The following is a 27,973-nucleotide window of genomic DNA, read 5'->3' on the forward strand; positions in this document are numbered from 1 at the left end:
TTTGCCCCATTCAATTATAAACTCCAAAGGTAGGGAACATGTCTTTTACTTTTACTATCCTTAAAGAGCTTAGTACAATGCACTCCAAATAGCAATTCAATAAATACAAATGATTGATTCCAAAGGGACAACTAAGATTAGATCTGAAGAGCTCTAAATAACTATAAAGCCTACCTCACTCCCAGAACAGTTGCTTGCAGGCTATCAAACAGGCCAAACAAACTTCCGTTATTCCCAGAGTAACAGAAGCTTACAGAGTGTAAGCTTGCTGTGGGCAAGGAATGTGTCTGTTTATTGTTATATTGTACACTCCCAAGTGCTTAGTACAGTGCTCTGCACACAGTAAACACTCAATAAATATGACTGAACAAATGAATGAATCAGAGTGAGAAAATACTATACTGATACTTTTTGGTGAGATAGAGTAAGGGTGGGAAAAGGAGGTCATGGAGGGCCACAAGTATATTGGAGAATCCCTGAAGCAGCGTGGCTTAGTGGAAAGAGCATGGGCTTGGGAGTCAGAGGTCGTGGGTTCTAGTCCCGGCTCTACCACTTGTCAGCTGTGTGACTTGGGGAAAGTCAAACTTCTCTGTGCCTAGTTACCTCATCTGTAAAATGGGGATTAAAATTGTGAGCCCCAACCTGGGACAACCTGATCACCTTGTATCTACCCCAGTGTTTAGAACGGTGCTTGGCACATAGTAAGCTCTTAACAAATGCTGTCATTATTATTATTATCTCATAGCTACTCAAGTAGTCAGGCCAGAGCTTTAACACATAGAATGCTATTACTCACCCCGAAGTATTCATTCATTCATTCAATAGTATTTATTGAGCGCTTCCTATGTGCAGATCACTGTACTAAGCGCTTGGAATGTACAAATCGGCAACAGATAGAGACAGTCCCTGCCCTTTGATGGGTTTACAGTCTAATCGGGGGAGACAGGCAGGCAGACAAGAACAATGGCAATAAATAGAGTCAAGGGGAAGAACATCTCATAAAAACAATGGCAAATAAATAGAATCAGGGTGATGTACATCTCATTAAAATAAATAGGGTGATGAAGATATATACAGTTGAGCGGATGAGTACAGTGCTGAGGGGGTGGGACGGGAGAGGGGGAGGAGGAGAGGGAAAGGGGGGAGAAGAGGGCTTAGCTGCGGAGAGGTGAAGGGGGGGTGGAGGGAGCAGAGGGAAAAAGGGGGGAGCTCAGTCTGGGCAGGCCTCTTGGAGGAGGTGAGTTTTAAGTAGGGATTTGAAGAGGGGAAGAGAATTAGATTGTTGGAGGTGAGGAGGGAGGGCATTCCAGGACCACGGGAGGACGTGGCCCAAAGGTCAACGGCGGGATAGGCAAGACCGAGTGACAGTGAGGAGGTGAGCGGCAGAGGAGCAGAGTGTGTGGGGTGGGCAGTAGAAAGAGAGAAGGGAGGAGAGGTAGGAAGGGGCAAGGTGATGGAGAGCCTTGAAGCCTAGAGTGAGGAGTTTTTGTTTTGAGCGAAGGTTGATAGGCAACCACTGGAGGTGCTTAAGAAGGGGAGTGACATGCCCAGAACGTTTCTGCAGCAAGATGAGTACAGGATCTTCAGGGACTCCAGGAGTGCAGGAGGTGATGCAGAGCTTGACATTTAGGAGTTGATGTCCTGTGTGACCCCAGGAGGGCTTACATTGTGAGCCAAATACAAAGAGGTGATGCTGGGCCCTTAAGAACAGGATATTTTTCCTCTGCCTGGTTTTCTCCACTGGGGAACTGGACAAGGCCAGTTTCCCAGATAAAAAGAAGAACATAATGCTTTCCTCTCTCTGTGATTGAGAGAATAGGACACATATCCTCCTTGACCAGGAAGACCAATTGAGCCAAGATGAAACTGAAAATGGGGTGGTCATCTCATTTGAACATTGCTAGGAAGAAGGCAGATTTACTAAAGAAATGAAAAAGGGGCCTCTAATTTTGCTCGAAGGAAAATGGCTAATCAAAGAGGCTGTCTCAAATGGAGGTGACCGTGGAGGAGTGGGGATATAAGGAGATGCTTTGTAACCCTTGCAGCTGTTCATGGGGGCTGGTCAGAGGACTGCCCACTGGGGAGCCCCTGGTGACCTGTAACCAAGAAGGCTGTGCTGTCAGGAGGCACAGGTGAGTAAAATAAAGCTTAGCTTGTGTGCTGCACAAGTGGAGTTACACTGAATCTGTCAGGACAGATGAGCTGGGGTGATATTGCTGATGGGAGGGAGTCAGGGAATCATAGGGGTTCCAATTCCCTAGGAGGTGTCAGTAACAGTAAAATGAATAACAACACAACAACTATAGCAATAATAACAATAATAATAATTTAATATAAATGCTTTTTTTCCAAAATGCCTACACACTATTTAAATCATTTTTATCCTCACAACATATGCACTGAATTCTGAGAAATTCTGAACAAACATAGTTTCTGCCCCAGGCAGGGCTCACAATATAAGAGATAGGGAGTAGGCATTTTACTGACATTTTGAAGATGAGGAAACTGAGGCATAGGGATGTTAATGACATGCCCAAAGTCAAACAGCAGAAGGTCTGTGCCTGAGCTGGTTTTAAAACCCAAATCGTCTGACTCCTAGTTCCATGCTCCTTCCGTTAGACCACTCTGTTCACCAACCACAGGGATATGGAAAAAGACTGGAAAGCTCTTCCCAAAATATTTCCAGAATAGTACAAAACCTGAAGGACTTTGCCTTTCTAACAAATACTGAATCAAAGGCAGCATTCTCCCAGTGAAGGGAGAGGAATTCTCCCTTGTAGTAGTCGTAGTGTAGTATTAATGATCATTACTGAGTGATTACTGAGCGCAATGTGCTGAACTAAATCAGTGGGACTATACAATGCAGATCAAGCATGTTTTTTTCCCTCAGAAAGCTTACAATTTAACAAGGGAGGCAGACTGAAAAATATTTACAAAATGGGAAATCAAAATAAATCAAGAAAAGAACCTTGTGGACAGGGAATGGGTCTACCAACTCTGTTGGACTGTACTCCCCAGGTGCTCTGTGCAGTGCTCTGCACAGACTAAGCACTCAGTGAATACTTTCTGTGAGTTCTCTAAACTGTGAGCTCGTCTCTAAACTGTGAGCTTGTCTCTAGACTGTGAGCTCATTGTGGGCAGGGAATGTGTCTGTTGGTTGTTATAATGTACTTTCCCAAGCACTTAGTACACTGTTTTGCACACAGTAAGTGCTTTAATAAATATGATTGAATGAATTGATTGGATGAAAAATGCAATAAACTATTCAATCAAAATAATAGCATATAGCAAATAAATGCACAAATTTGTAAGGTGCTAAGGTAGATATGAGACAAGGAGTGAACATAGTCTATGTCTCAAAGAGGGCTTACAGTCCAATTAGGAGAGAGAATATAGGTATTTAATCCCCATTTTACAATTGAAGGAACTGAGACAAAGAGAAATGAAATGACTTGCCCGAAGTATCCAAGTAGACAAGTGGTGGAGCCAGGATAAGAACCCAGCTCCTCTGACTCCCAGGCCCAAGCTCTTCAAAACTTGTTCTGAAGATGCAAAAATGCAGGTTCATTGGGTTGCATGGGATAAAGTTATAACCCAGGGGTAGGAGTAACCCAAAAGTGACTGAAACTTGGTTTTGGTAAAAGAAAGTATTCTCAAATGGCCATTTAGGTGTTAAAATTGTTTCTCCACAGTGATGGTGATACTTTTGGATGTCAGGGGGTGACACCCCTGTCCATGTAGGCCAGGATGGAAGGGGACTGCAGCTCCTGGCCCTGTCCCCAGCCCCTGCTGGGGGATTACCAGGATTTTCCCATGGTGGCAAACTGACTCCATACCATTCCCCACAATACCCACCCCTTCCATACCCTCTTTCGTAGAAAATGTTTTTATTTTCACCCTCGGTGTCATCTACTAGGACAGAATGGGGATGGAGATGGGGATGTGTTCCCAATCCATCTACCCCACTTTTATCCTGTAAAGGTGGCTTGACATCCTTCCTATCAGAGAAAATCAATCTCTGTGTCTCTATGAGTATTGGAGTCTGTCAGTCAATTTATTATTGAATGCTTACTGTGTACAAAGCATGGTACCAAGTGCTTGGGAGAGTACAGTGCAATAATAAGCAGACACATTCCCGGCCCACAATGAGCTTAAAGTCTAGAAAGCAGCATCACTGGAGTAATGATACTGTTTGAGCTCCTTTCTGAGTGCAACACATCTTACAAACTGCTTGATTCACATAACCTCTGTAATAAAGGCTCTCAGAGACCCAAAATTGCTTAGCCATAGAGCTGATGTCATGCTTGCAAGAGCAAGAAGTTTAAATTAAATTTGATCACACATTTGAACCAAGTGTTCCTAGTACAGGCAATAGTTTTGCTATTCCTGCTACTAATGTCAGGAGGTATCCTCCAAGGTTTGTGCTTCTGTCCCTGAGGTGTCTTAGAGATTTCAGCACATTTTTATTTATTTGGATTCTTTCATTGGTTGGTTTGCAATTATCTTCTAATTAACAGGCCCCACAGGTCTGCGATTGGAGAGTTCATTATCTTTGCTAACAAGTCTTAAGGGTGAAGAGATCTGGGGTTTCACCTTGCAGAGGCTTAATGAGGCCCCTGGGAACTTGACTGTGTTAGGAAATTTTAGTGGTGTTTCTTTCAACTAACTGTTTCATGGCTCCCCATCATGATATCAATCTATCATTCAATTAATTAGTCGTATTTATTGAGTGCATACTGTGTGCGGAACTCTGTCCTAAGCCTTTGGGAGAGTACAGTATAACAGAATGGTTGACAAGTTTTCTGCCCACATTGACCTTACAGTCTAGAGTGGGAAACAAAAGTTAAATTTAAATAAATGTTATGAATATGTATATGAGTGCTATGGGGCTGAGGAACAGGTGAATAAAGGGTGTGAATCCTAGTGCAAGGGTGAGGCAGCAGTGAGTGGGAGAGGAGGAAATGAGGGCTTAAACAGGGAAGCCTTCTTGGATGAGATGTGATTTTAATAAGGCTTTGAAGGTGCGGGGAGTGAATGTCTAACATATAAAGAGCAAAAACATTCCAGGCCAGAGGCAGGATGTGTGGGAGGGGCCTGTAGTGAGAGAGATGAGATCAAGGAGCAGTGAGTAGCTTGGCATTAATAATAATGTTGGTATTTGTTAAGCACTTACTATGTGCAGAGCACAGTTCTAAGCGCTGGGGTAGATACAGGATAATCAGGTTGTCCCACGTGAGGCTCACAGTCTTAATCCTCATTTTACAGATGAGGTAACTGAGGCACAGACAAGTTAAGTGACTTGCCCAAGGTCACACAGCTGACAAGTGGCAGAATCAGGATTCGAACCCATGACCTGTGACTCCCAAGCCCATGCTCTTTCCTCTGAGCCATGCTGCTTCTCTATTAGAGGAGTGTAGTGTGCGGGCTGGGCTGTACTATTCATTCATTCATTCAATAGTATTTATTGAGCGCTTACTATGTGCAGAGCACTGTATTAAGCACTTGGAATATACAATTCAGGAACAGATAGGGACAATCCCTGCCGAATGGCGGGCTTATAGTCTAATCGAGGGAGACAGATGGACAAAAACAAGACAACATATTCACGATAAATAGAATCAAGGGGATGTACATCTCATTAACAAAATGAATAGGGTAATAAAAATATATACAAATGAGCACAGTGCTGAGAGGAGGGGAAGGGATAGGACTAGGAGCAGAGGGAAAGGAGGCTTAGGTGAGGGGAGGTGAAGGGGGAAGGGGGAGGGAGCAGTGGGTGGAGGGGGAGCAGAGAGGGAGCAGAGGGAGCAGAAGGATAAAGGGAAGCTCAGTCTGGGAAGGCCTCTGGGAGGAGGTGAGCTCTCAGTAGGGTTTTCAAGAGGGGAAGAGAGTTAATTTGACAGAGATGAGGAGGGAGGGCATTCCAGGACAGCGGGAGGATGTGGGCCAGAGGTCGACGTCAGGATAAGCGTGAACGGTGGGACAGTGAGGAGATGAGCGGCAGAGGAGCGGAGCATGCAGGGTGGGCAGTAGAAAGAGAGAAGGGAGGTGAGGTAGGAGGGGGAAAGGTGATGGAGAGCCTTGAAGCCCAGAGTGAAAAGTTTTTGTTTTGTGCGGAGGTTGATAGGCAACCACTGGAGATTTTTAAGGAGGGGAGTGACATGCCCAGAGCGTTTCTGCAGAAAGATGATCCGGGCAGCTGAATGAAGAATAGACTGGAGTGGGGAGAGACAGGAGGAAGGGAGGTCAGAGAGAAGGCTGACACAATAATCCAGCCGGGATGTTATGAGAGCTTGTAGCAGTATGATAGCCATTGGATGGAGAGGAAAGAGTGGATCTTGGCCATATTGTAAAGGTGAAACCGGCAGGCACTGGTGACGGATTGGATGTGTGGGGTGAATGAGAGAGCTGAGTCAAAGATGACACCAAGGTTGCAGGCTTGAGAGACGGGAAGGATGGTTGTACCATCCACAGTGACAGGGAAGTCAGGAAGAGGACAGGGCTTGGGAGGGAAGATAAGGAGCTCAGTTTTGGACATGTTGAGTTTTAGGTGGCAGGCAGACATCCAGGTGGAGATGTCCTGGAGGCAGAAGGAGATACGAGCCTGAAGGGAGGGGGAGAGAACAGGGGAGGAGATGTAGATTTGGGTGGCATTGGTGTAGAGATGATAGGAGATAGAGGAAGGGGCGGGCAAGGAGATTGAGTGCTTCTGGCTCTATAGTAAAGAGTTTCTGTTTGATGTAGAGGTGGATGGGCAGCCACTGGAGGTTCTTGAAGAGTGGGGAAACAGAGACTAAACATTTTTGCAGAAAAATGATCTGGGCAGCAAAATGAAGTATGAAGACTGAAGTGGGGAGAGACTGGAGGCAGGGGGGCAAGGATACGATGAGAAGTTGGATTAACATGGTAGCAGTTAAGATGTTGTTGAAGCAGGATTCCAGAAAGGATGAGGGATGCGAGATATTATTGCTGATGTCTGCTGGATAATTGAAAGGACAAGAGACTATCAAAAGGAAATCAGCATGTGCTTTACTGTTTATAGTAAGGCCTTTGACTGCGTGGATCACAAGAAACTCTGGAATATATTAAGGAAAATGGGCTTGCTGGACCATTTAATTGTATTAATATGGAATCTGTAAGATAAACAGGAGGCTACAATAAGAACAGAAACAGATAGGTTTCCCATTAGAAAGGGTGTAAGACAAAGACAAGGATGCATCTTATTGCCTCATCCTTTTCCCTAAATACCTAATGAGAGAAGCCAGATTGGATGAAGATGAATGGTAAGTAATGACTGGAGGAAGGAATATAAACAATCTTCATTATGCTGATGATACAACCCTACTAACAGAAAGTGAAGAAGATTTGAAGGATCTATCATTAAAAGTTAAGGAACAGAGCAAAAGGATGAACCTATATTTGAATGTTAAGAAAACAAAGATCATGACAACTGAAAATTTTAGCACATTTGGACTAAAATAGTAGACAATTTGTCTCTTCTGGAATCGATAATCAATAATAAAGAACTAGTAGTCAAGAAATACACCAAAGATTAATGTTAGGAAGATTTGCTATGAAGAGTCTGGAAAAAGTCATGAAATGTGCTGATGTAACAATTGCCACAAAAACACAAATTGTCAACTCTATGGTGTTTCCAGTGACAATGTATGGATCTGAAACCTGGGTAGTGAAAAAGCAAAATAGAAAGAACATCGATTCTTTTGAAATGTGGTGTTGGAGAAGGCTTTCGAAAATATCATGGATTGCCCATAAGACAAACAAATGGATTTTGAAGCAAATTAAACCTAAGTGGTCTTTGGAAGGCTAAATGACTCTACTTAAATTAGCATATTTTGGAAACATAATCAGGAGGGCTAATTCTCTGGAGAAGACACTAATGCTAGGAAAAGTCCAGGGAAAATGTAGAAGAGGTAGACCGACAGCTAGATGGTTAGAGACCATAACAAAGGTAATGGAAGAACCATTAGAAAGGTTGTGAATTATGGCAGTGAACAGGACGTTCTGGAGAAAGCATATCCATGGAGTCACTATGAATCAGAAATGACTCGATGGCACTTAATAAAAAGTTTGGATGGAGAGGAAAGGGGGAATTCAGAGATACTGTGAAGCCTGAACTGACAGGATTTAGTGACAGATTGACTATATGGGTTGAATGAGAGAGATGAGTCAAGGATAACACCAAGGTTATGGGTTTGTGAGATAGGGAGGATGGTGGTTGCTATTTGCACGTTAAACCAAGCACTTATCCTATACCATCTTGATTACTGCATCAGCCTTCTTGCTGACCTACCTGACTCTTGTCTCTCCCCAGGCCAGTTCACACTCCACTCTGCTGCCCAGATCATTTTTCTACAAAAACGTTCAGGTCATGTTTCCCCACTCCTCAAGAACCTCCAGGGGTTGCCCACCCACTTCTGCATCAAACAGAAACTCCTTACCATCGTCTTTAAAGCATTCAATTACCTAGCCCCCTCCTACCTCACCTTGCTGCTTTCCTACCACAATCCAGCCTGCACACTTCACTCCTCTCTAATGCTAACCTACTCGCTGTACCACGATCTCATCTATCTTGCCACCAACCTCTTGCCTACTTCCTGCTCCTGGCCTGGAATGCCCTTCCTCTTCATATCTGATGATAATTACTCTCCCCAACTCCCTCTTCAAGCCTTATTGAAGGCACAACTCCTCCAAGATTTCCCTGACTAACCCCTCATTTCCTTTTCTCTCATTCCCTTCTATATCACCCTGATTTGCTCACTTTCATCATCCACCCCCTCAGCACCACAGCGGCTATGAACATATCTTTAATTTATTTATATTAATGTCTGCCTTCCCCTCTAGACTGAAGGTCACTGTGGCAGAGAATGTGTCTAACAACTCTGTTATATTGTACTTTCCCAAGCACTTAGTACAAGTGCTCTCCACACAATAAGTGTTCAATAAATATGACTGATTGATTGATTGGTGCTATTTAGAATGATGGGAAAGGGTGGGTACAAGGTTTTGGTGGGAAGATGAGAAGTTCTGTTTTAGGCATGTTAAGTTGGAGGGGTTGGTGGGACATCCAATTAGAGATATCTGAAGGCAGGAGGAAATACAAAACTGCTGAGTAGGAGAGAGAACAGGATTGGAAATGTAGACTTGGGAATCATCTGCACAGAGGTAGGGATTCAATACCTATTCTCCCTCTTACTTAGACTGTGCACCCTATGAGGGGCAGGCACTGTATCCAACCTGATAAAATTGTGACTATCCCAGTGCTTAGAACAGTGTTTGTCACAGGATAAACACATAACAAATAACATATAAAACAAAACAAAAAGGATAAGTAGCTTCTTCATTCCCACTTATGGTCATCACCTTTAAAGCACTTTTAGCTGAAAAAAAGGAAGAATGAGTTTCCTGTCTGTCACCTGAAGCTCATATCTTGAGCTGGGGAATCCCTTGGCCCTTGGGTTAGGATACATGACTCTGAATATGCAAGGCTTTAGTAGATTTGGATAGAATTACCTTCTGTATTCAAAGATGAAATCACTCATGGTAAAATCCTATAAAGCGACTAAATTAGTCAATCAATCAATCAATCAATGAGCACTTACTGTGTGTAGAGGTTTTTTCTGCAGGGCAGGTAGAGTAATTACTCTTCTCTCAGTTTTACTACTACTACTAATAATAATAATTATAGTGTTTGTTAAGTGCTCAGTATTTTCCAAGCACTGGAGTAAATTCTGTCAATCAGTCTATCAATCAGTGATATTTACTAAGCACTTATTCTGTGAAAAGCACTGTATTAGCCTCTTAGGAGGGTACTCCGCAACAGAGTTGGTAGACAAGTTCCTTACTCATAAGGAGCGTATGGTCTAGAAAGGGAGACAGATATTAAAATAAATTATCAATATGTGTTGTGAGGTTGAGGATGAATTAAATATCAAGTCCTTAAGGGGACAGATCCAAGTGCATAGGGAAAGCAGAAGGGAGATGGAGTAGGGGAAACAAGGGCTTAGATGGGGAAGTCTTGTTGCTGATTTCTCTGCCTCCTCTACCCAGCAGTAGATACTCAATTATCTCTTAACCACTGTGGCCATAAAGACTGTTTTTGCAGTGCTGATGATGTGAAACAAACAAATGATACTTAGTATTCATTAGCTTACATAACTAAGGTATAGTCTCATTTTACACTGAGCACACAGCAAAGTATTTGGAAGCCAAGATTAGTATATAAGTACAATCCTCAGGGTAACTTTAAAACCTCATCAAAATTCCTTGATTCAATCACATGGTAGCAGCTATTTGGTGATGCACATACACACAAGCATACACACAGGAATGGATTTGGATAATTAGGAACCACTTTACAGGTATAACTATAACTGTATTATGAGTAACTGTATTATGACTATAATGGTATGTAGATTAACCAGAAAAGGTCTAATTTAATATATGAACTTGTACTGCTACAGTGTTATGTAAGAATCTAAACAAGAATCATGAAGCAGTGTTCTCTAGTGGTTAGAGCAGGGGGCCTGGGAGCCAGAATGACCTGGGTTCTAATCATGGCTCTGCCACTTGTCTGCTGTGTGACCTTGGGCAAGTCTCTAACTTCTCTGTTCCTCAGTTACCTCATCTGTAAAATGGGTATTAAGACTGTGAACCCCATGTGGGACATGGACTGCGTCCAACCTTACTATCCTGAAACTACCCAGTGTTTTGTCAGTGGCTGGCACATTTTATGAATGCCGTAAAAAAAATAAAGTATCTTCACTGGAAATTTGTCCATCTGTAGCTCTATAGCTAGTTGTCTACCTAGCTAATCATCTCTCGTTTTATCTGTCTTTTTATCTTTCTTCCTTTTCTGCTCTATCCTTCTTTCTATTTCCCACCTAAAATACTAGAATTCTAGCCATGCTCCTACAGGCTGAAATCCCATGTTTGACAATAGGCTTAATTAACATTCTTCCTATTACATCATCAGAATGGCCAGTGAATGGTTAACTAGAAGAAAGGAGGCCTAATGAATCCCACCAATAAGAGTACCCCAGATGGGTTCATCCTAATGGGTTTCTCCAACCAAGCTCCCTAGAATATATCTTCTTCATGCTCATCTTGACCTACTACATCTTCACGCTCTTGGACAACCTGACCATCATCCTATTTTCCTACTTCAAACCCCATCTCCACTCCCCCATATACTTCTTCCTCTCCAACCTCTCCATCCTGGACCACAGCTTCATCACCAACATTGTCCCACAGATGCTGTGGAACCTACACAGACCAGAGAGAACCATAGCCAATCAAGGCTGCATGGTCCAACTCTATATCTCTCTGGGTTTGGATTATACTGAGTGTGTCCTTTTGACACACTTGCAGGTCACCAATGATCACCTTCTTGACAAATCCAAAGCCTCCACTCCATCCCAATCTTTTTCAACCTCTCAGGTGTCTTCAACACTGGACCACTCCCTTCTCCTGGAAACGTTATTCAACCTTGGCTTCACCGATGCTGTCCTCTCCTGGTTTTCCTCTTATCTCTTTGGCTTTTCATTCTCAATCACTTTCACGAGCTCCTCCTCTGCCTCCCATGCCCTAACTGTGGGGGTCCCTCGAGGTTCAGTTCTGGGTCTCCTTCTATTCTTCATCTACACCCACACTCACACTCGTTTGCTGCTATGTCTTCAACTACCACTTCTATGTGTATGAGACCCAAGATTACATTTACAGCCCTGATCTGATCTCTCTCCCTCTCTCCAGTCTCACATCGTCTCCTGCCTTCAAGACATCTCTACTTGGATGTCCTCCTGTCACCTCAAACTTAACATGTCCAAAACAGAGCTTCTTATCTTCCCTCTCAAACCCTGACCTACCCCTGACTTTCCCATCACTGTAGATGACACCACCATCCTTCCTGTCTCACAGGCCCAGATCCTTGGTATTATCCTTGAGTCCTCTCTCTCATTCACCTCACCCACTCACCAACTTGGTCACACCCTCGATTTTGTCATCCCTTACCGCTGCACTATCTCCTCCCTCACCAACTCTTAAATCTCTCTCTCAGACTATAACCTTCTCACCTGAGTCCTCTCTCACACTCTTTCCCCCTGCAAATCTGTATTACTTCCCCACAGAGACCACCGCTTTCTTGATCCCATCCGTCTCTGCCAAAGCATCTCTCCCCACCTTGCCCCCCATCCTCTCTTCCCACTCCTGATGATCAGGTTACCACTCTCAACTCCACCCTCTCTACCCATCTCAGCTCACTCGCCCCCCTTTCCCTCCGCCGCTCTCGCTCCACTAACACGCAGCCCTGGATCTCTGCCTCTGATCACCTCCTTCACTCTTATGCTCGAGCTGCTGAGCGCTGCTGGAGAAGGTCCAAGCACCAAGACAACCTTATCCATTTCAAATTTATCCCTTCCTGCATTAACTCTGCCCTCTCCTCCGCCAGGCAAAACTACTTTTCATCTGTCCTTCAGACCCCATTCCCGCTCACCTTATAAAAACCATCGCCCCTTCCCTCCTCCCCTCCTTAACTTCTATTTTTAACCACTCACTCTCCAACGGCTTCTTCCCCTCTGCCCTCAGAGGAAATCTCCTCCCTCCTCGCAAGTGCCATTCCTTCCACCTGTCCTTCGGACCCCATTCCCCTTCACCTTATAAAAACCATCGCCCCTTCCCTCCTCCGCTCCTTAACTTCTATCTTTAACTGCTCACTCTCCAACGGCTTCTTCCCCTCTGCCTTCAAACATGCCCATGTCTCCCCCATCCTAAAAAAACCCTCTCTCGACCCCACTTCCCCTTCCAGTTATCACCCTATCTCCCTCCTACCCTTCCTTTCCAAACTCCTTGAATGAGTCATCTACACTCGCTGCCTTGAATTCCTCAACTCCAACTCTCTCCTAGACCCCCTCCAATCTGGCTTCTGTCCCCTCCACTCTTCCAAGACTGCTTTCTCAAAGTTCACCCATGACCTCCTTCTTGCCAAATCCAATGGCTCCTACTCTATCTTAATCCTCCTCGACCTCTCAGCTGCCTTTGACACTGCCGACTATCCCCTTCTCCTCCACACCTTATCTCACTTTGGCTTCACGGACTCCATCCTCTCCTGGTTCTCCTCTTATCTTTCTGGCCACTCAATCTCGGTCTCCTTCATAGGATCCTCCTCCCCCTCCCACCCACTAACTGTAGGGGTTCCTCAAGGGTCAGTTCTTGGCCTCCTTCTGTTCTCCAGCTATACTCACTCCCTTGATGAACTCATTCGCTCCTATGGCTTCAACTATCACCTCTATGCAGATGACACACAAATCTACATCTCCTACCCTGTTCTCTCCCCCTCCCTTCAGGCTCTTATTTCTTCCTGCCTCCACTTGTATGTCTGCCTGCCATCTAAAACTCAACATGTCCAAAACTAAGCTCCTCATCTTCCCTCCCAAGCCCTGTCCTCTTCCTGACTTCCCTGTCACTGTGGATGGTACAACTATCCTTCCCGTCTCTCAAGCCTGCAACCTTGGTGTCATCCTTGACTCAGCTCTCTCATTCACCCCACACATCCAGATGCGTCACCAGCACCTCCTGGTCTCACCTTTACAATATGGCCAAGATCCGCCCTTTCCTCTCCAGCCAAATGGCTATCGCGCTGGTACAAGCTCTCATAATATCCTGATTGGATTATTGTGTCAGCCTTCTTTCTGATTTCCCTTCCTCCTGTCTCTCCCCACTCCAGTCTATTCTTCATTTTGTTGCCTGAATCATCTTCCTGCAGAAACGCTCTGGGCATGTCACTCCCCTCCTTAAAAACCTCCAGTGGTTGCCTATCAACCTCCACACAAAACAGAACACCCTCACTCTTGGCTTCAAGGCTCTCCATCACCTTGCCCCCTCCTACCTCACCTCCCTTTTCTCTTTCTACTGCCCACCGCACACGCTCTAATCCTCTGCCACTCATCTCCTCACTGGCCCCCGTTCACATCTATCTTGCCGTCAACCTCTGGCCCACATCCTACCGCTGTCCTGGAATGCCCTCGCTCCTCACCTCCACCAAACTAACTCTCTTCCCTTCTTCAAAGCCCTATTGAGAGCTCACCTCCTCCAAGAGACCTTCCCAGACTGAGCTACCCCTTCTCCTTCTGCTCCCTCTGCTCCCTCTCTGCTCCTCCTCCACCCTCTGCTCCCTTGCCCTTCCCCCCTTCACCTCCCCTCAGCTAAACCACCTTTCCCTCTGCTCCTCCCCCTCTTCCTTCCCCTCCCCTCAGCACTGTGCTCATTTGTATATATTTTTATTACCCTATTTATTTTGTTAATGAGATGTACACCCCCTTGATTCTATTTATCGTGATTATATTGTCTTTTTTTTGTCCATCTGTCTTCCCCAGTTAGACTGTGGGCCCATCATTGGGCAGGGATTGTCTCTATCTGTTGCCAAATTGTACATTCCAAGCGCTTAGTGCAGTGCTCTGCATATAGTAAGCTCTCAATAAATACTATTGAATGAATGAATGAATGAATTCAGCCCACACATTCAATACATCAGCAAATCTTTTCAGTCCCACCTTCACAACATCATTAAAATCTGCCCTTTCCTCTCCATCCATATTGTGACCAAAATACCACAATCACTCATCCTATCCCTCCTGGATTACTGCACCTCCTTGCTGAACTTCCAGCCTCCTGTTTCTCCCCACTCCAGTCCATACTTCACTCTGCTGCCTAGATGATTTATTTGACAGAAACGTTCTGGACATAATAATAATAATGATAGTATTTTTTAAGCACTACTATGTGCCAAGCACTGTTCTAAGTGCTGGGGCATGTTGGGGAGAATACAAGGTAATCAGGTTGTCCCACGTGGGGCTCATAGTCTTAATCCCCATTTTACAGATGAGGGAAGTAAGGCACAGAGAAGTTAGGTGACTTGCCCAAAGTCACACAGCTAAGTGGTGGAGCAGGGATTAGAACACTTGACCTCTGACTCTCAAGCCCATGTTCTTTCCATTGAGCCACACTGCTTCTCAAGTCACTCTGCTCCTCAAAAAACTCCAGTGGTTGCCCATCCACTTCTGAATCAAACAAAAACTCCTCACCATTGGCTTTAAAGCACTCCACCCCTTTGCCTCCTCATACCTCACCTCACTTCTCTCCTTCTACAACCCAGTCTACACACTTTGATCCTGTAGTGCTAACCTCAGCGTACCTCTATCTCACCTATCTCACCACCTATCCGATGACCTGCCTCTGGTCTGGAGCACCCTCTCTCCTCAAATCTGAAAGACAATTACTCTCTACCCCTCCAAAGCCTTAACGAAGACACATTTCCTCCAAGAGGTCTTCCCATACTAAGCCCCACCTTTCCTCATCTCCCACTCCTTTCTGCATAGCCTTGGCTTGCTCCCTTTGCTTTTCCCCACTCCCGCCCCCACAGCACTTATGTGCATATCTGTAATTTTCTTTATTATTATCATTATCATTGCTAATCATATTTATTAAGTGCTTATTGTGTGCAAAACACTGTACTGGAAGAGTACAATATAACATCAAACACACTTCCTGCCCACAGTGAGCTGTCTTTCCACCTCTAGTTTGTAAGCTCATTGTGGGCAGGGGATGTGCCTGCTTATTGCACTCTACTAAGCACTTAGTACAGTGCTCTGCACTCAGTAAGCACTCAATAAATATGATTGAATGAATAAATGAATAACCGTCATGGCATTTGACCATTGCATAGCCATATACTGGCCATTCCATTACCCTTCATCCTTACCATTGTCAGCAACTGGCTGTCATGACCTGGGTCCTTGGCTTTGTGGAGTCCCTAGTCCATTTGATACCTACCTTGCCATTGTCCCTCTGTGGACACTATGTTGTGGATGACTACTTGTTGAAAAACCTGCCTTGGTTAAAATCACCGGTATCATCACAAACTTCATTAGGATTGAACACTTCATGACCTCATTCCTCTATGGTGTGCTACCCATGTTCCTCAGCTTGGTTTCCTGTGGCCATATTGGACAGGAGGTGTTTAGGTTTCATTCAGCCCAGGGGAGATGTAAGGCCTTCGGGACCTGTGGGTCCCATTTTGTAGTAATGTTTCTATTCTATGGCCCCATTACTGTATTCTACATCCAGCCATGGAACCATTATTTCCCCAGGTTGAACAAGTTCCTCACCATCTTCTATATTCATTCATTCAACAGTATTTATTGAGCGCTTATTATGTGCAGAGCACTGTACTAAGCTCTTGGAATGCACAATTTGGCAACAGATAGAGAAAATCCCTGCCCACTGATGGGCTCACAGTCTAAATGGGGGAGACAGACAGCAAAGCAAAACAGAACAAAACAAAAACAAAACAACATCATGAAGACAAATAGAATCAAGAAGACATATACCTTATTAACAAAATAAATAAGGTAATAATATATACAAATGAGCACAGTGCTGAGGGGAGGGGAAGGGGGAAGAGCAGAGGGTGAGAGGAGGGGAGGGGGAGCAAAGGGAAAGGGGGAGCTCAGTCTGGGAAGGCCTCCTAGAGGAGGTGAGCTCTCAGTAGGGCTTGGAAGAGGCAAAGAGAGTTAGTTTGGAGGATGTGAGGAGGGAGGGCTTTCCAGGATAGCAGTAGGACATGGGCCAGGGGTCGACTGTGGGATAGGCTTGAACAGGGGACAGTGAGGAGGTGAGCGGCAGAGGAGCGGAATGTATGGCGTGGGCAGTAGAAAGAGAGAAGGGAGATGAGGTAGGAGGGGGAAAGGTGATGGAGAGCTTTGAAACGAAGAGTGAGGAGTTTTTGTTTTGTGTGAAGGTTGATAGGCAACCAATACTGTGGTTACCCCCAACCCGAGTAACAAAGATGTGAAAGAAGCCCTGAGCAGGCTCCTGTGAGGAAGATGGGAAATTGATATAATCCCCTGGGGCAACTTTCTTGTCTATCATTAGTATTTATTGAGCACCCAATGAATGTACAGCAGTTTACAGAAAGCTTAGGAAAGTAGAAGAGAAGTGAACACACAGTCCCTGTCCTCATGGAGTTTATGATCTCACTGGGGAAACAGAGAGCAATTACTGACAGTTCATGGGAACAGGACGAAAAGGGATTAAATAAGGAGCAGGGTCATTCTGTCAGGTGAGAATATCAGAATAAATCGGAATTCATAATTGTAAGGGCAAGTGAATAGTTACAAATAGGAAGTGCTGAGGATACAAGACACGAGGACATAAGGAGCTACTGCTAGAAAGTTCCATTATCCTTTGTGATGCCTTAGAACCCAGTAGATTTTAGACCTTTGACAAACTTGTTTTGCCCAAGTTCCTACACTTATTATAGAAAACAAATAAATCAACCAATCAATCGATTGTATTTACTGAGTGTTTACTGCCAAGCGCTTGGGAAAATACACTTTACCAGAGTTGGTAAACATGTTCCCTGCCTACAGTGAGGGAGATACAGACTTAAATATAAATTAATAAATCCCGTATATGTTCATACGTGTTGTGGGACTGAGGTGGGGGGTGAATAAAAGGTGCAAATCCAAGTGCAGATGTAACACAGAAGGGAGTGGGAGAAGAGGAAATGAGGGCTTAGTCAGGGAAGGCCTCTAGGAGATGTGCTTTTAATAAGACTATTAAGGCAAGGAGAGTAATAGTATGTCATACATGAAGTGTGTGGGCATTCCAAGCAAGAGGCAGGATTAACCATATAAACAAAGTAATAATTTATACTATTTATACATAAGTACACAAGTGCTGTGGGGCACCGAGGGGGATAGAGCAGAAGGAAGGAGTCTGAGTGATGGGGAGGGGAGGAGAAGCAGAGGAAAAGGGGGGCTCAGTCTGGGAAGGCCTCCTGGAGGAAACAAGCTTTCAGTAGGGCTTTGAAGTGGGGAAGTGTGCTAGTTTGGCAGATTTGAGGAGGGAGGGCATTACAGGCCCGAGGTAGGATGTGGGCCAGGGGTCGATTGTGGGACAGGTGAGAACGAGGCACAGTGAAGAGGTTAGCACCAGAGGAGTGGAGTGTGCAGTCTGGTCTGTAGAAGGAAAGAAGGGAGGTGTGGTAGGAAGGGGCAAGGTGATGGAGACCTTTGAAGTCAATAGTAAGGAGTTTTTGCTTGACATGGAGGTTGATAGGCAACCACTGGAGACTTTTGAGGAGGTCGTTGACATGGCCAGAATGTTTCTGTAGAAACGCTTTTGTACAGATATGTACATAAGTGCTGCGGAGCTGAGAGAGGAGTGATAAAAGGGAGCAAATCCAAATGCCAGGGTGACACAGAAGTGAGTGGGACAAGAGGAAATAGGGCTTAGTCAGGGAAGGTTTCTTGGAAATGATGTGCCCTCAGTAAGACTTTGAAGGTAGGGAGAGTGTTTCTCTTTTGGAGATGAAGAGGGAGGCCATTCCAGGCCAGAGGCAGGAAATGGGTGAGAAGTTCGCAGTGGTTTTTAAGGAGTGGGGAAATGTGGACTGAACATTTCTGTAGCAAAATAATCAGGACAGAAAAGTGAAATGTGGACTGGAGTGGGGAGAGACAAGAGGCAGGGAGGTCGGTAAGGAGGCTGATACAGTAATCAACAGAGGACTGGATAAATGCTTAGCTTAGCATGGTTAAAAGTTTGAATGGAGAGGAAAGGGTGGATTTTAGCGATGCTGTGGGGGCTGAACTGACAGTATTACTTAGTGACAGATTGAATATGTGGATAGAATGAGGGAGATCAGTCGAGGATATTGCCAAGGTTGTGGACTTATGAAAAAGGAAGGATGTGCTATTGTCTACAGTGGTGAGAGGGTTGGGGAGGATAAGGTTTGGGTGAGAAGATAAGGAGTTCTGTTCTGGACATGTTAAATTTGAGGTGGCTGTGGAACATTCAAGTAAAGATGTCCTGAAGACAGGAGAAAATGAGAGAATGCAAAGAAGAAGAAAGATTGAGGATGGATATGTAGATTTGGGAATCATCCACTTAGAGATGGTAGTTGAAGCAATGGTAGTGAATGAGTTCTCCAAGGGGGTGGGTGTGGATGGAAAATTGAAGGAGACACAGAACTGAACCTTGAGAGACTCCCACATTTAGGGGGTGGGAGACAAGGGCGGAGCCTGTGAAAGACCCTGAGATAGCTGACAGAGAGATAGGAGAACCAGGAGAGGACAGTGTCAGTGAAGCCAAGCTTGGATAATCTTTCCAGGAGAAGGGGATGGTCGATAGTGCTGAAAGCAGCTGAGCTGTCGAGGAGGATTAGGATAGAGTAGAGGTCACTGAATGCGAAATTGATTATAGTGTTAATAGTTTGTGCAGGACCACTGACATTCTCCCATCCCTACCTATCTTTTTCACACTGGATCACAGAGGTCAGTGACTGAATGGGTGGGCAGAAGCCACAATGGCCCAGTGGGAAGAGCACAGGACTGGAAGTCAGGAGACCTGGTACTAATCCTGGAACTGCCACTTGTTTGCTGTATGACCTTGGGCAAGTCACTTAAGTTTTCTATCCCTCAGTTTTCTCATCTATAAAATGAAGATTAAAAACTTGTTCTTCCTCCTTAGACTCTGAGCCCCATATGTTATGGGGACTATTTTTGATCCAATTGCACTGAAGCTACCCCAGTGCTTAATGCAATTCCTGGTACATAGTAAGAGCTTAATAAACATCAAAATTAGTATTAAGCAAAGTGCATTCAAAATTAGTATTAAGCATCGCAAAGTGCATCCAAAGGTTTTTTTGTGCCCATTTACAGACCAAAAGTGACCACACCACAGTGCTGACCCTATGCCATGCCTTAGTCTTATTACATAATCTCTCTGGACCTCAGTCTTCCCAACTATAAACTACTCTGCCATTGCTTCTGCACTAGAGATAATATGAAGGAGAAAGCAATTATGGCTGTGAAAGTGGCTTGTAATCCAAGTGATATGTGATTAATTCATTCAATAGTATTTATTGAGCGCTTACTATGTGCAGAGCACTGTACTAAGCGCTTGGAATGAACAAGTCGGCAACAGATAGAGACGGTCCCTGCCGTTTGACGGGCTTACAGTCTAATCGGGGGAGACGGACAGACAAGAACAATGGCAATAAATAGAGTCAAGGGGAAGAACATCTCGTAAAAACGATGGCAACTAAATAGAATCGAGGCGATGTACATTTCATTAACAAAATAAATAGGGTAATGAAAATATATACAGTTGAGCGGACGAGTACAGTGCTGAGGGGATGGGAAGGGAGAGGTGGAGGAGCAGAGGGAAAGGGGGAAAAGAGGGTTTAGCTGCGGAGAGGTAAAGGGGGGGTGGCAGAGGGAGTAGAGGGAGAAGAGGAGCTCAGTCTGGGAAGGCCTCTTGGAGGAGGTGAGTTTTAAGTAGGGTTTCGAAGAGGGGAAGAGAATCAGTTTGGCGGAGGTGAGGAGGGAGGGCGTTCCGGGACCGTGGGAGGACGTGGCCCAGGGGTCGACGGCGGGATGGGCGAGACCGATGGGCGAGACCGAGGGACGGTGAGGAGGTGGGCGGCAGAGGAGCGGAGCGTGCGGGGTGGGCGGTAGAAAGAGAGACGGGAGGAGAGGTAGGAAGGGGCAAGGTGATGTAGCGCCTCGAAGCCTAGAGTGAGGAGTTTTTGTTTGGAGCGGAGGTTGATAGGCAACCACTGGAGTTGTTCAAGAAGGGGAGTGACATGCCCAGATCGTTTCTGCGGGAAGATGAGCCGGGCAGTGGAGTGAAGAATAGACTGGAGCGGGGCGAGAGATGAGGAAGGGAAGTCAGAGAGAAGGCTGACACAGTAGTCTAGCCGGGATATAACGAGAGCCCATAGCAGTAAGGTAGCCGTTTGGGTGGAGAGGAAAGGGCGGATCTTGGCGATATTGTAGAGGTGAAACCGGCAGGTCTTGGTAACGGATAGGATGTGTGGGGTGAACGAGAGAGATGAGTCAAGGATGACAACGAGATTGCGGGCCTGAGAGACAGGAAGGATGGTCGTGCCATCCACGGTGATAGAGAAGTCTGGGAGAGGACCGGGTTTGGGAGGGAAGATGAGGAGCTCAGTCTTGCTCATGTTGAGTTTTAGGTGGTGGGCCGACATCCAGGTGGAGACATCCTAGAGGCAGGAGGAGATGCGAGCCTGAAGGGAGGGGGAGAGGACGGGGCAGAGATGTAGATCTGCGTTTCATCTGCGTAGAGATGGTAGTCAAAGCCATGAGAGCGAATGAGTTCACCAAGGGAGTGAGTGTAAATGGAGAACAGAAGAGGGCCAAGAACTGACCCTTGAGGAACTCCAACAGTTAAAGGATGGGAGGGGGAGGAGGCGCCAGCGAAGGAGACCGAGAATGACCGGCCAGAGAGGTAAGAGGAGAACCAGGAGAGGACGGAGTCCGTGAAGCCAAGGTGAGATAAGGTATGGAGGAGGAGGGGATGGTCGACAGTGTCAAAGGCAGCAGAGAGGTCAAGGAGGATTAGAATGGAGTAGGAGCCATTGGATTTGGCAAGAAGGAGGTCATGGGTGACCTTAGAGAAAGCAGTCTCGGTAGAGTGGAGGGGACGGAAGCCAGATTGGAGGGGGTCTAGGAGAGAATGGGAGCTAAGGAATTCTAAGCATCGACTGTAGACGACTCGTTCTAGGATTTTGGAAAGGAAGGGTAGTAGGGAGATAGGGCGATAACTGGAGGGGGAAGTGGGGTCAAGAGCGGGTTTTTTTAGGATGGGGGAGACGTGGGCATGTTTGAAGGCAGAGGGGAAGGAGCCATTGGAGATTGAGTAGTTAAAAATAGAAGTTAAGGAAGGGAGGAGGGCAGGGGCGATGATTTTAATAAGGTGAGAGGGAATGGGGTCCGAGGCGCAGGTGGAGGGGGTGGCACTTGCGAGGAGGGAAGAGATCTCCTCTGAGGATACTGCAGGGAAGGATGGGAAAGTAGGGGAGAGGGTTGGTGGGGGGGAGGGGAGAGGTGGAGGGGTGACTTTGGGGAGCTCAGACCTGATCGTGTTGATTTTCGTGAGGAAATAGGTGGCCAGATCATTAGGGGTGAGAGATGGGGGAGGGGGAGGAACAGGGGGCCTAAGGAGAGAGTTAAAGGTCCGGAACCATCGGCGGGGGTGATGGGCATGGGTGTCGATGAGGGAGGAGAAGAAGTTTTGCCTGGTGGAGGAGAGGGCAGAATTAAGGCAGGAAAGGATAAATTTGAAGTTTGTGAGGTCGGCTTATATGGAAGCCATAACAATTCAAGCTCATTCCAAGTTGTCTCAGTCTCAGATCCCAGGTTTCCTCAGCGTGGCTCAGTGGAAACAGCACGGGCCTGGGAGTCAGGGGTCACTTAACCTCTCTGTGCTTCAGTTATCTCATCTGGAAAATAGGGATTAAGACTGTGAGCCCCATGTGGGACAACCTAATTACCTTGTATCTAGCCAGTGCTTATAACAGTGCTTGGCACATAGTAAGCGCTTAACAAATTATTATAAGGTCCCAGTGAGCAAGCTGTTGGGGAATTCAATATCCCAAGGCTTTTTTACCCTTGGACCACATAGCCTTCCCTGGCTTTCAAGGCAATGGGGCACTCAGAACTATTCTTAGTATTGGTATTCTTAGTTAGAATACCAATAATAATGTTGGTATTTGTTAAGCGCTTACTATGTGCCTAGCACTGTTCTAAGCGCTGGGGTAGACACAGGGGAATCAGGTTGTTCCACGTGGGGCTCACAGTCTTAATCCCCACTTTACAGATGAGGTAACTGAGGCACTGAGAAGTTAAGTGACTTGCCCAAAGTCACACACAAGGAAAAGGAGGGTGGGGGTTGGCTTCTATCTCCCTTTCTTCTCCCCACAGAGACTCTGGTTTGAATATCTTGATTCCTGAAGTTAATTGCCAATGAGGGATCTCAAGTTCCTCAAGGCCTCTGCAGAATCAACCCACACACGTCCTTTCCCTATCTCTTCCATTAGTCTTCAGGGATCTCTCACTCCAGAAATATTCACCTCCACTCTGGCTGAGGCCTTTGGGGGAAGAGCTCCTAATAGTCACCCAGAAAAGCTCATGCTTCTGATCGCTCCAGTTCTCCAGCTGTCTGAGTTGAAGGAAAGGAAGAGACTGGTTCAGGTAAGATCAAAGGATGGGCTCTGCAGATAGAATTCATTCTCCTTAGAAACTGTTCCAGCCTCTGCTCTTCATCCACATTGAAGGCCTTCCTGTTCTGATCAATCTCCTGTTCTGATCAGCTCCATCACTTTTACCCATTTCCTGCTCACAGGTCCCCCTGCCCCACCCTAGAAGTAGATGGTGATGAAAGCTTTATTTCCAACCACTCCACTGTTTCTCTAGCCTTTTCAGGGAGATTTTCAAAAGAGCAAGAATTGGAGACTCCTAGACCATTATCTGAGTCCCTTGCATCAGTGGAGAGGAGTGTCTCCTCCTTCTGACTGCAGCACAGACCTACCGTTATGCTTTTTTAACCAGGACTACCGCAGGATGATTCTAATTCTTGGGAAGGAGAGAAAGTGTCACTCAATGAGTCAATTGCATTTATTGAGCACTTACTGTGTGCAGACCACTGCCCTAAGCACTTGGGAGGGTACAATATAACACATCCCCTGTCCACACTGAGCTCACAGACTAGAGGGGAGAACAGACAATAATATAAATAAATAAATTACAGATATGTACCTAAGTGGTGTGGGGCTGGGAGCAAGGAACCACAAAGGGAGCAAGTCAGATTGATGCAGAAGGGAGAGGGAGAAGAGGAAAGGAGAGCTTAAACAGGAAAGGCCTCTTGGAGATGTGTCTTCAATAAGGTTTTGAAGTGGAGAAGAATAATTGTTGGATAGGTAGAATGAAAGATTTCACTCCCTCCAAGATCTACCCCCTAGCTGAATCTATTGTCCCCCACAAGAAGAAGAGGGAGGAAGGCAGAAAAATGAGAGCAGACCGTGAGTGTTTCCCCTCTCCAGCTCTCATTCTGGACACAGGATTCTATCTCTCAGAGGTATTTAAGGCTGACCCCCTGGGTTTGGAGTCACCCATCTGGTAGCTCTGGTATCCTGCTTGGACATAAGATCATGCCACACATCTTCACTTGGCATCCATTGTCTAAACGTGAGGTATGAGGTCTCACTCGGGCAGGAGGCATGGTGCTGGGGAAGGGTGCATAGCCCAACCAGCAGAAGATGGGCACTGGCACACCAGGGCATTAAATACTGCAGGTGGAGAACCAACACCCAGTTCACTGTAAATGTACTGTAATATATTGGAGTACTGGGCCTCTTTGAATCTCCCTTTCCTGAGCTGGGCAGAGGAGCAAGTGGAGGACTGCAGAGAGTCAGAAGGGAGAGAGAGGTGGGAACAAGTGGAAGAATTGTAGCTATATTTTGGCAAGGCCACCCCTCATTCTTTTGGGGGTTGATATGATATTTTTGGAGGGCAGGGAACAGAAAAGAGAGAAGAAAGGGGTGAGATGATGGAGTGACAAAGGCAGTGAGCTCTAGAGGACAAAGCATGGGAACAAAACCCAGAGGATCTGGGTTCTGATCTAATTCCAGATTTGCCCTCTGTGTGACCCTGAACATGTCACTGAACCTCTCTGTGCCTTATTTTCCTCATCTATAAAACAGGAATGAAAATATCTGTCTCTACCCATCTAATAGATGCTTCAGAACAAAAGAGGAATTAGGAATTTGAAATGATAAGAATGGTGGTATTTTTTAAACATTTACTATGTGCCAAGCACATAGTACTAGGTGCTGGGTTAGTTAGGAGATAATCAAGTCAGACACAGTCCCCATTTCACATGAAGAAGGACAATGGGAACTGAATTCCCATGAGGAAACTGAGGCACAGATAAGGTCATTACTTTCTCATTGCCACAGAGCAGGTAGCCTTCAGGACCTAGGTCCTCTGCTTTCCAGGCCTATGTACTTTCCACTAAGCAATACTGCTTCTCAGTATGAAAGAGATTTGCAAAAGTAAAATACCATTTTAAGGTATCATGAAATAAGAAAGGATATACTGTTGGAAAAGGAAGACACGTAGTATCTTTTGAATGGACTTAAAACTGAGTTCACTCTATTGCATAAAGGACCCTAGAGATGTAATTAATGTGCCTGGAACAGGAGTTTATCTAGAGAGGTTGTCTACTAAATAGCATTGACCACCTGATTACCTAGACCCTAGAAGGTTTGGAAGTGGATCTTCCTGTGACTGTCTCTTCCAGGTTTCACCATCAGAAAACCCATCTTGGCATCTAAGTAGGGTGACCATTTATTTGTCTTCCTACTAGACAGGCTGATTTCCAGCTGGTCTGTCTATGTCTGGAATTGATATGACACCAGATGCCTTTTTGGCTGGCATTTTTTTATTTTTAAATGCTGATTCTCCCTCCACTTCAGCTCCATGGCCAAGTCCCACGGCTTAGATAGACGAGATAGACAAGATTGAGGTATAGTGAGAAGGCTAGCATTAGGGGAGTGCAGTGTGAGAGCTGGGTTGTGGTAGGGAGTAGTGAGGTGAGCTAGGGAGGACTAGGTGATTAATGCTTTAAAGCTCATGGTAAGGAATTTCTGTTTGATGTGGAGGTGGGTGAGCAACCACTGGAGGTTCTTAAGGAGTGGGAAAAAACGGACTGAGCATTTTATAGAATAATGATCCAGGGAGCAGAGTGAAGTATGAACTGGAGTGGGGAGAGATAGGAGGGAGGTAGGTCAGCAGGAGGCCAGTACAGTAATCAAGGCAGGATAGGCTAAGAGTTTGGACTAACACAGTAGCAGTGTGGGTGGAGAGGAAAGGGCATATTTTAGTGATGTTGTGAAGGATGAACCTCCAGGATTTAAAGACAGACTGAATATGTGAGTTGAACGAGAGAGATAACGGCAAGGTTATGGGCTTGTGAGTCAGGAAGGATGGGGTTGCTGTCAACAGTGATAGGAAAATCGAGGAAGGGCAGGTTTGGGTGGGAAGATAAGGAGTTCTATTTTGAACAAGTTAAGTTCGAGGATATGGTAGGACATTCAAGGAGAGATGTCTTGAAAGCAGAAGGAAATGTGAAACTGCAGGGAGGAAGTTGACACAACACACCTAGTTGCCCACAAACATACCCACTCCAGGATGTCCAGTGACTCATATGTTGTCACCCAGAGTACTCTGGATATGCAGCAATAGTGTGGTGGTGCTCCCTTGCATTATTTTAATGATTCACACTGATTTAGCAGGATCCTAGAGCATTTCCTGGAAATGTCCTTGACCTCCACTTGCTCCACAGTTATTCCCTCCCAAGTTCATATGAACTCTGCTGCTTCTCCCAACCTGCGGGCCCCAGCTGCAAGAGCCATGACTCTGAAAATTAAAAAAAAATCAACACATACACAAAAAAATGTAACAAAAGAAAAAAGTAGATATAAAAGAACTGATCTCATACAATAACTGGGCAAGGGATGGCCCATCTGTAAACTAGGCTGTAAAGAATGAAACTGGACAAATTGTCACCTTAACATTCCCTCAACCAGAGCTCATCCTTTCATTCTGTCTTTTCTTTACTTCCTTATAGGAGCGAAGCCAATACACTGAAGAACATCTGATTATGAGGAAGTTGCAGAGGATGAAAGAGGAATAGTAATATTACAATTACGTCTTCACCATCATCTTCATCTTCTAGACAGTCCACAAGCTAGTAGTAGGATTGAACTGTAAGCTTACTGTGGGGAGGAAATGTGTCTACCAACTCTGTTGAATTGTGCTGTTCCCATTGCTTACTACAGTGTTCTGTACACACTGTACAATATCACTGATATATTGAGAAGGAGTAGGGGTAAGGAAAGTAGTAGGAGTAGAATTTATTGAGCCCCCACTTGATGCAGCACATTGTTCTAGGCTCTTGGGAGGTACAGAATAATGAAGTGACACATTACCTGCCCACAGGACCCTTTTACCCTGCCTCTGTGCTCAGGCACTACTGGCATATAGCTTCCATTTTCCTTTGCAGCATCCTCAGTGAAAGAGGTCCCCGCCAGGAAGAGATGGGAGTGGCCAACCATAGCTTTATGGGAGATTTCATCCTGGCAGGCTTCTCTAATCAGCCAGAGGTGGAAGCGCTACTCTTTGGGCTTATCATCTTCTACTTTTTGACCCTAGTGGGGAACTTGACCATCATCCTGGTATCCTGTTTTGACCCTTGCCTCCACACCCCCATGTACTTCTTTCTTAGCAACCTCTCCTTCCTGGAGCTCGGCTTCACCACTAGTTGTGTCCCCCAAATGCTGGTCAACCTGATTCATTCAGAAAGGGTCATCAGTCACCTTGGTTGTGTTGTCCAGCTCTATATTTTTCTGTGGCATGGAGCCACCGAGTGTGTCCTGCTAGTGGTCATGGCCTTCGACCTTTATGTGGCCATCTGCCAACCCCTGAACTACTTGACTATTATGCATCCACGCCCCTGCTTCTTCCTGGCTACTATAGCTTGGGGGACTGGGCTAATTCAGGCCTTGATCCAGTCTTCATCCACCCTCTGCCTGTCTTTCTGCCACACTCGACTAGTGGATGACTTCGTGTGCGAGGTGCCTGCTCTGATCTACCTTGCATTTGGGGTCACCACCCTCAACGAGGTCCAGATGTCTGTGGCCAGTGTCCTCCTCCTGGTGGTGCCCTTGATTTTGATCATGATTTCCTATGGCCACATTGCTGGGGCTGTGCTGAATATCAAATCAGGCTTAGGATGCCACAAGACCTGGAGAACCTGTGGATCCCATCTGGTGGTTGTCTCCCTCCTTTACAGCACTGTCTCAGCCATCTACCTCCATCCCAAGAACCACTATGCTCAGCAGAAGGGCAAATTCCTCACCCTACTGTACACTGTGGTCACCCCTACACTCAACCCACTCATCTACTCCTTGCAGAACACTGAGGTCAAGAAGGCTGTTAGGAGGCTGACAAGGATAGGCAGAGAGAGGCTTCCAGAAGACTTGAAACACTGAACCAAGAGGGGTGGCCTCTTAGTGGAGGGATGTGACTTACCTTGA

General features: G+C 45.7%; 1 protein-coding gene across 1 annotated transcript; it reads left to right on the forward strand.

Annotated features, from left to right (window-relative positions):
- Positions 1 to 1,989: 1,989 nt before the first annotated feature.
- LOC114808969 (olfactory receptor 2H2-like) lies at positions 1,990 to 27,928 on the forward strand. Its single transcript, XM_029057287.1, has 7 exons — positions 1,990 to 2,132; positions 11,094 to 11,325; positions 15,782 to 15,919; positions 16,819 to 16,886; positions 22,916 to 23,069; positions 26,506 to 26,570; positions 26,941 to 27,928. The coding sequence occupies exons 1-7, from the start codon at positions 1,990 to 1,992 to the stop codon at positions 27,926 to 27,928; spliced, it is 1,788 nt and encodes a 595-aa protein (XP_028913120.1).
- The last annotated feature ends 45 nt before the right edge of the window (positions 27,929 to 27,973 follow it).

Source organism: Ornithorhynchus anatinus, unplaced genomic scaffold (assembly GCF_004115215.2).
Source record: "Ornithorhynchus anatinus isolate Pmale09 unplaced genomic scaffold, mOrnAna1.pri.v4 scaffold_80_arrow_ctg1, whole genome shotgun sequence".
In the NCBI taxonomy this organism is placed as follows: domain Eukaryota; kingdom Metazoa; phylum Chordata; class Mammalia; order Monotremata; family Ornithorhynchidae; genus Ornithorhynchus; species Ornithorhynchus anatinus.

What these genes read in the sequence shown, in the direction of transcription:
- LOC114808969 (XM_029057287.1), top strand. Translation starts at nt 1,990, where the DNA reads ATGGAGGTGACCGTGGAGGAGTGGGGATATAAGGAGATGCTTTGTAAC. An exon ending in TAGCCAATCAAGGCTGCATG is followed by an intron (nt 11,326 to 15,781) that starts GTCCAACTCTAT and finishes TACCATTGTCAG; the next exon opens with CAACTGGCTGTCATGACCTG. An exon ending in AAAGGAAGAGACTGGTTCAG is followed by an intron (nt 23,070 to 26,505) that starts GTAAGATCAAAG and finishes ACTTCCTTATAG; the next exon opens with GAGCGAAGCCAATACACTGA.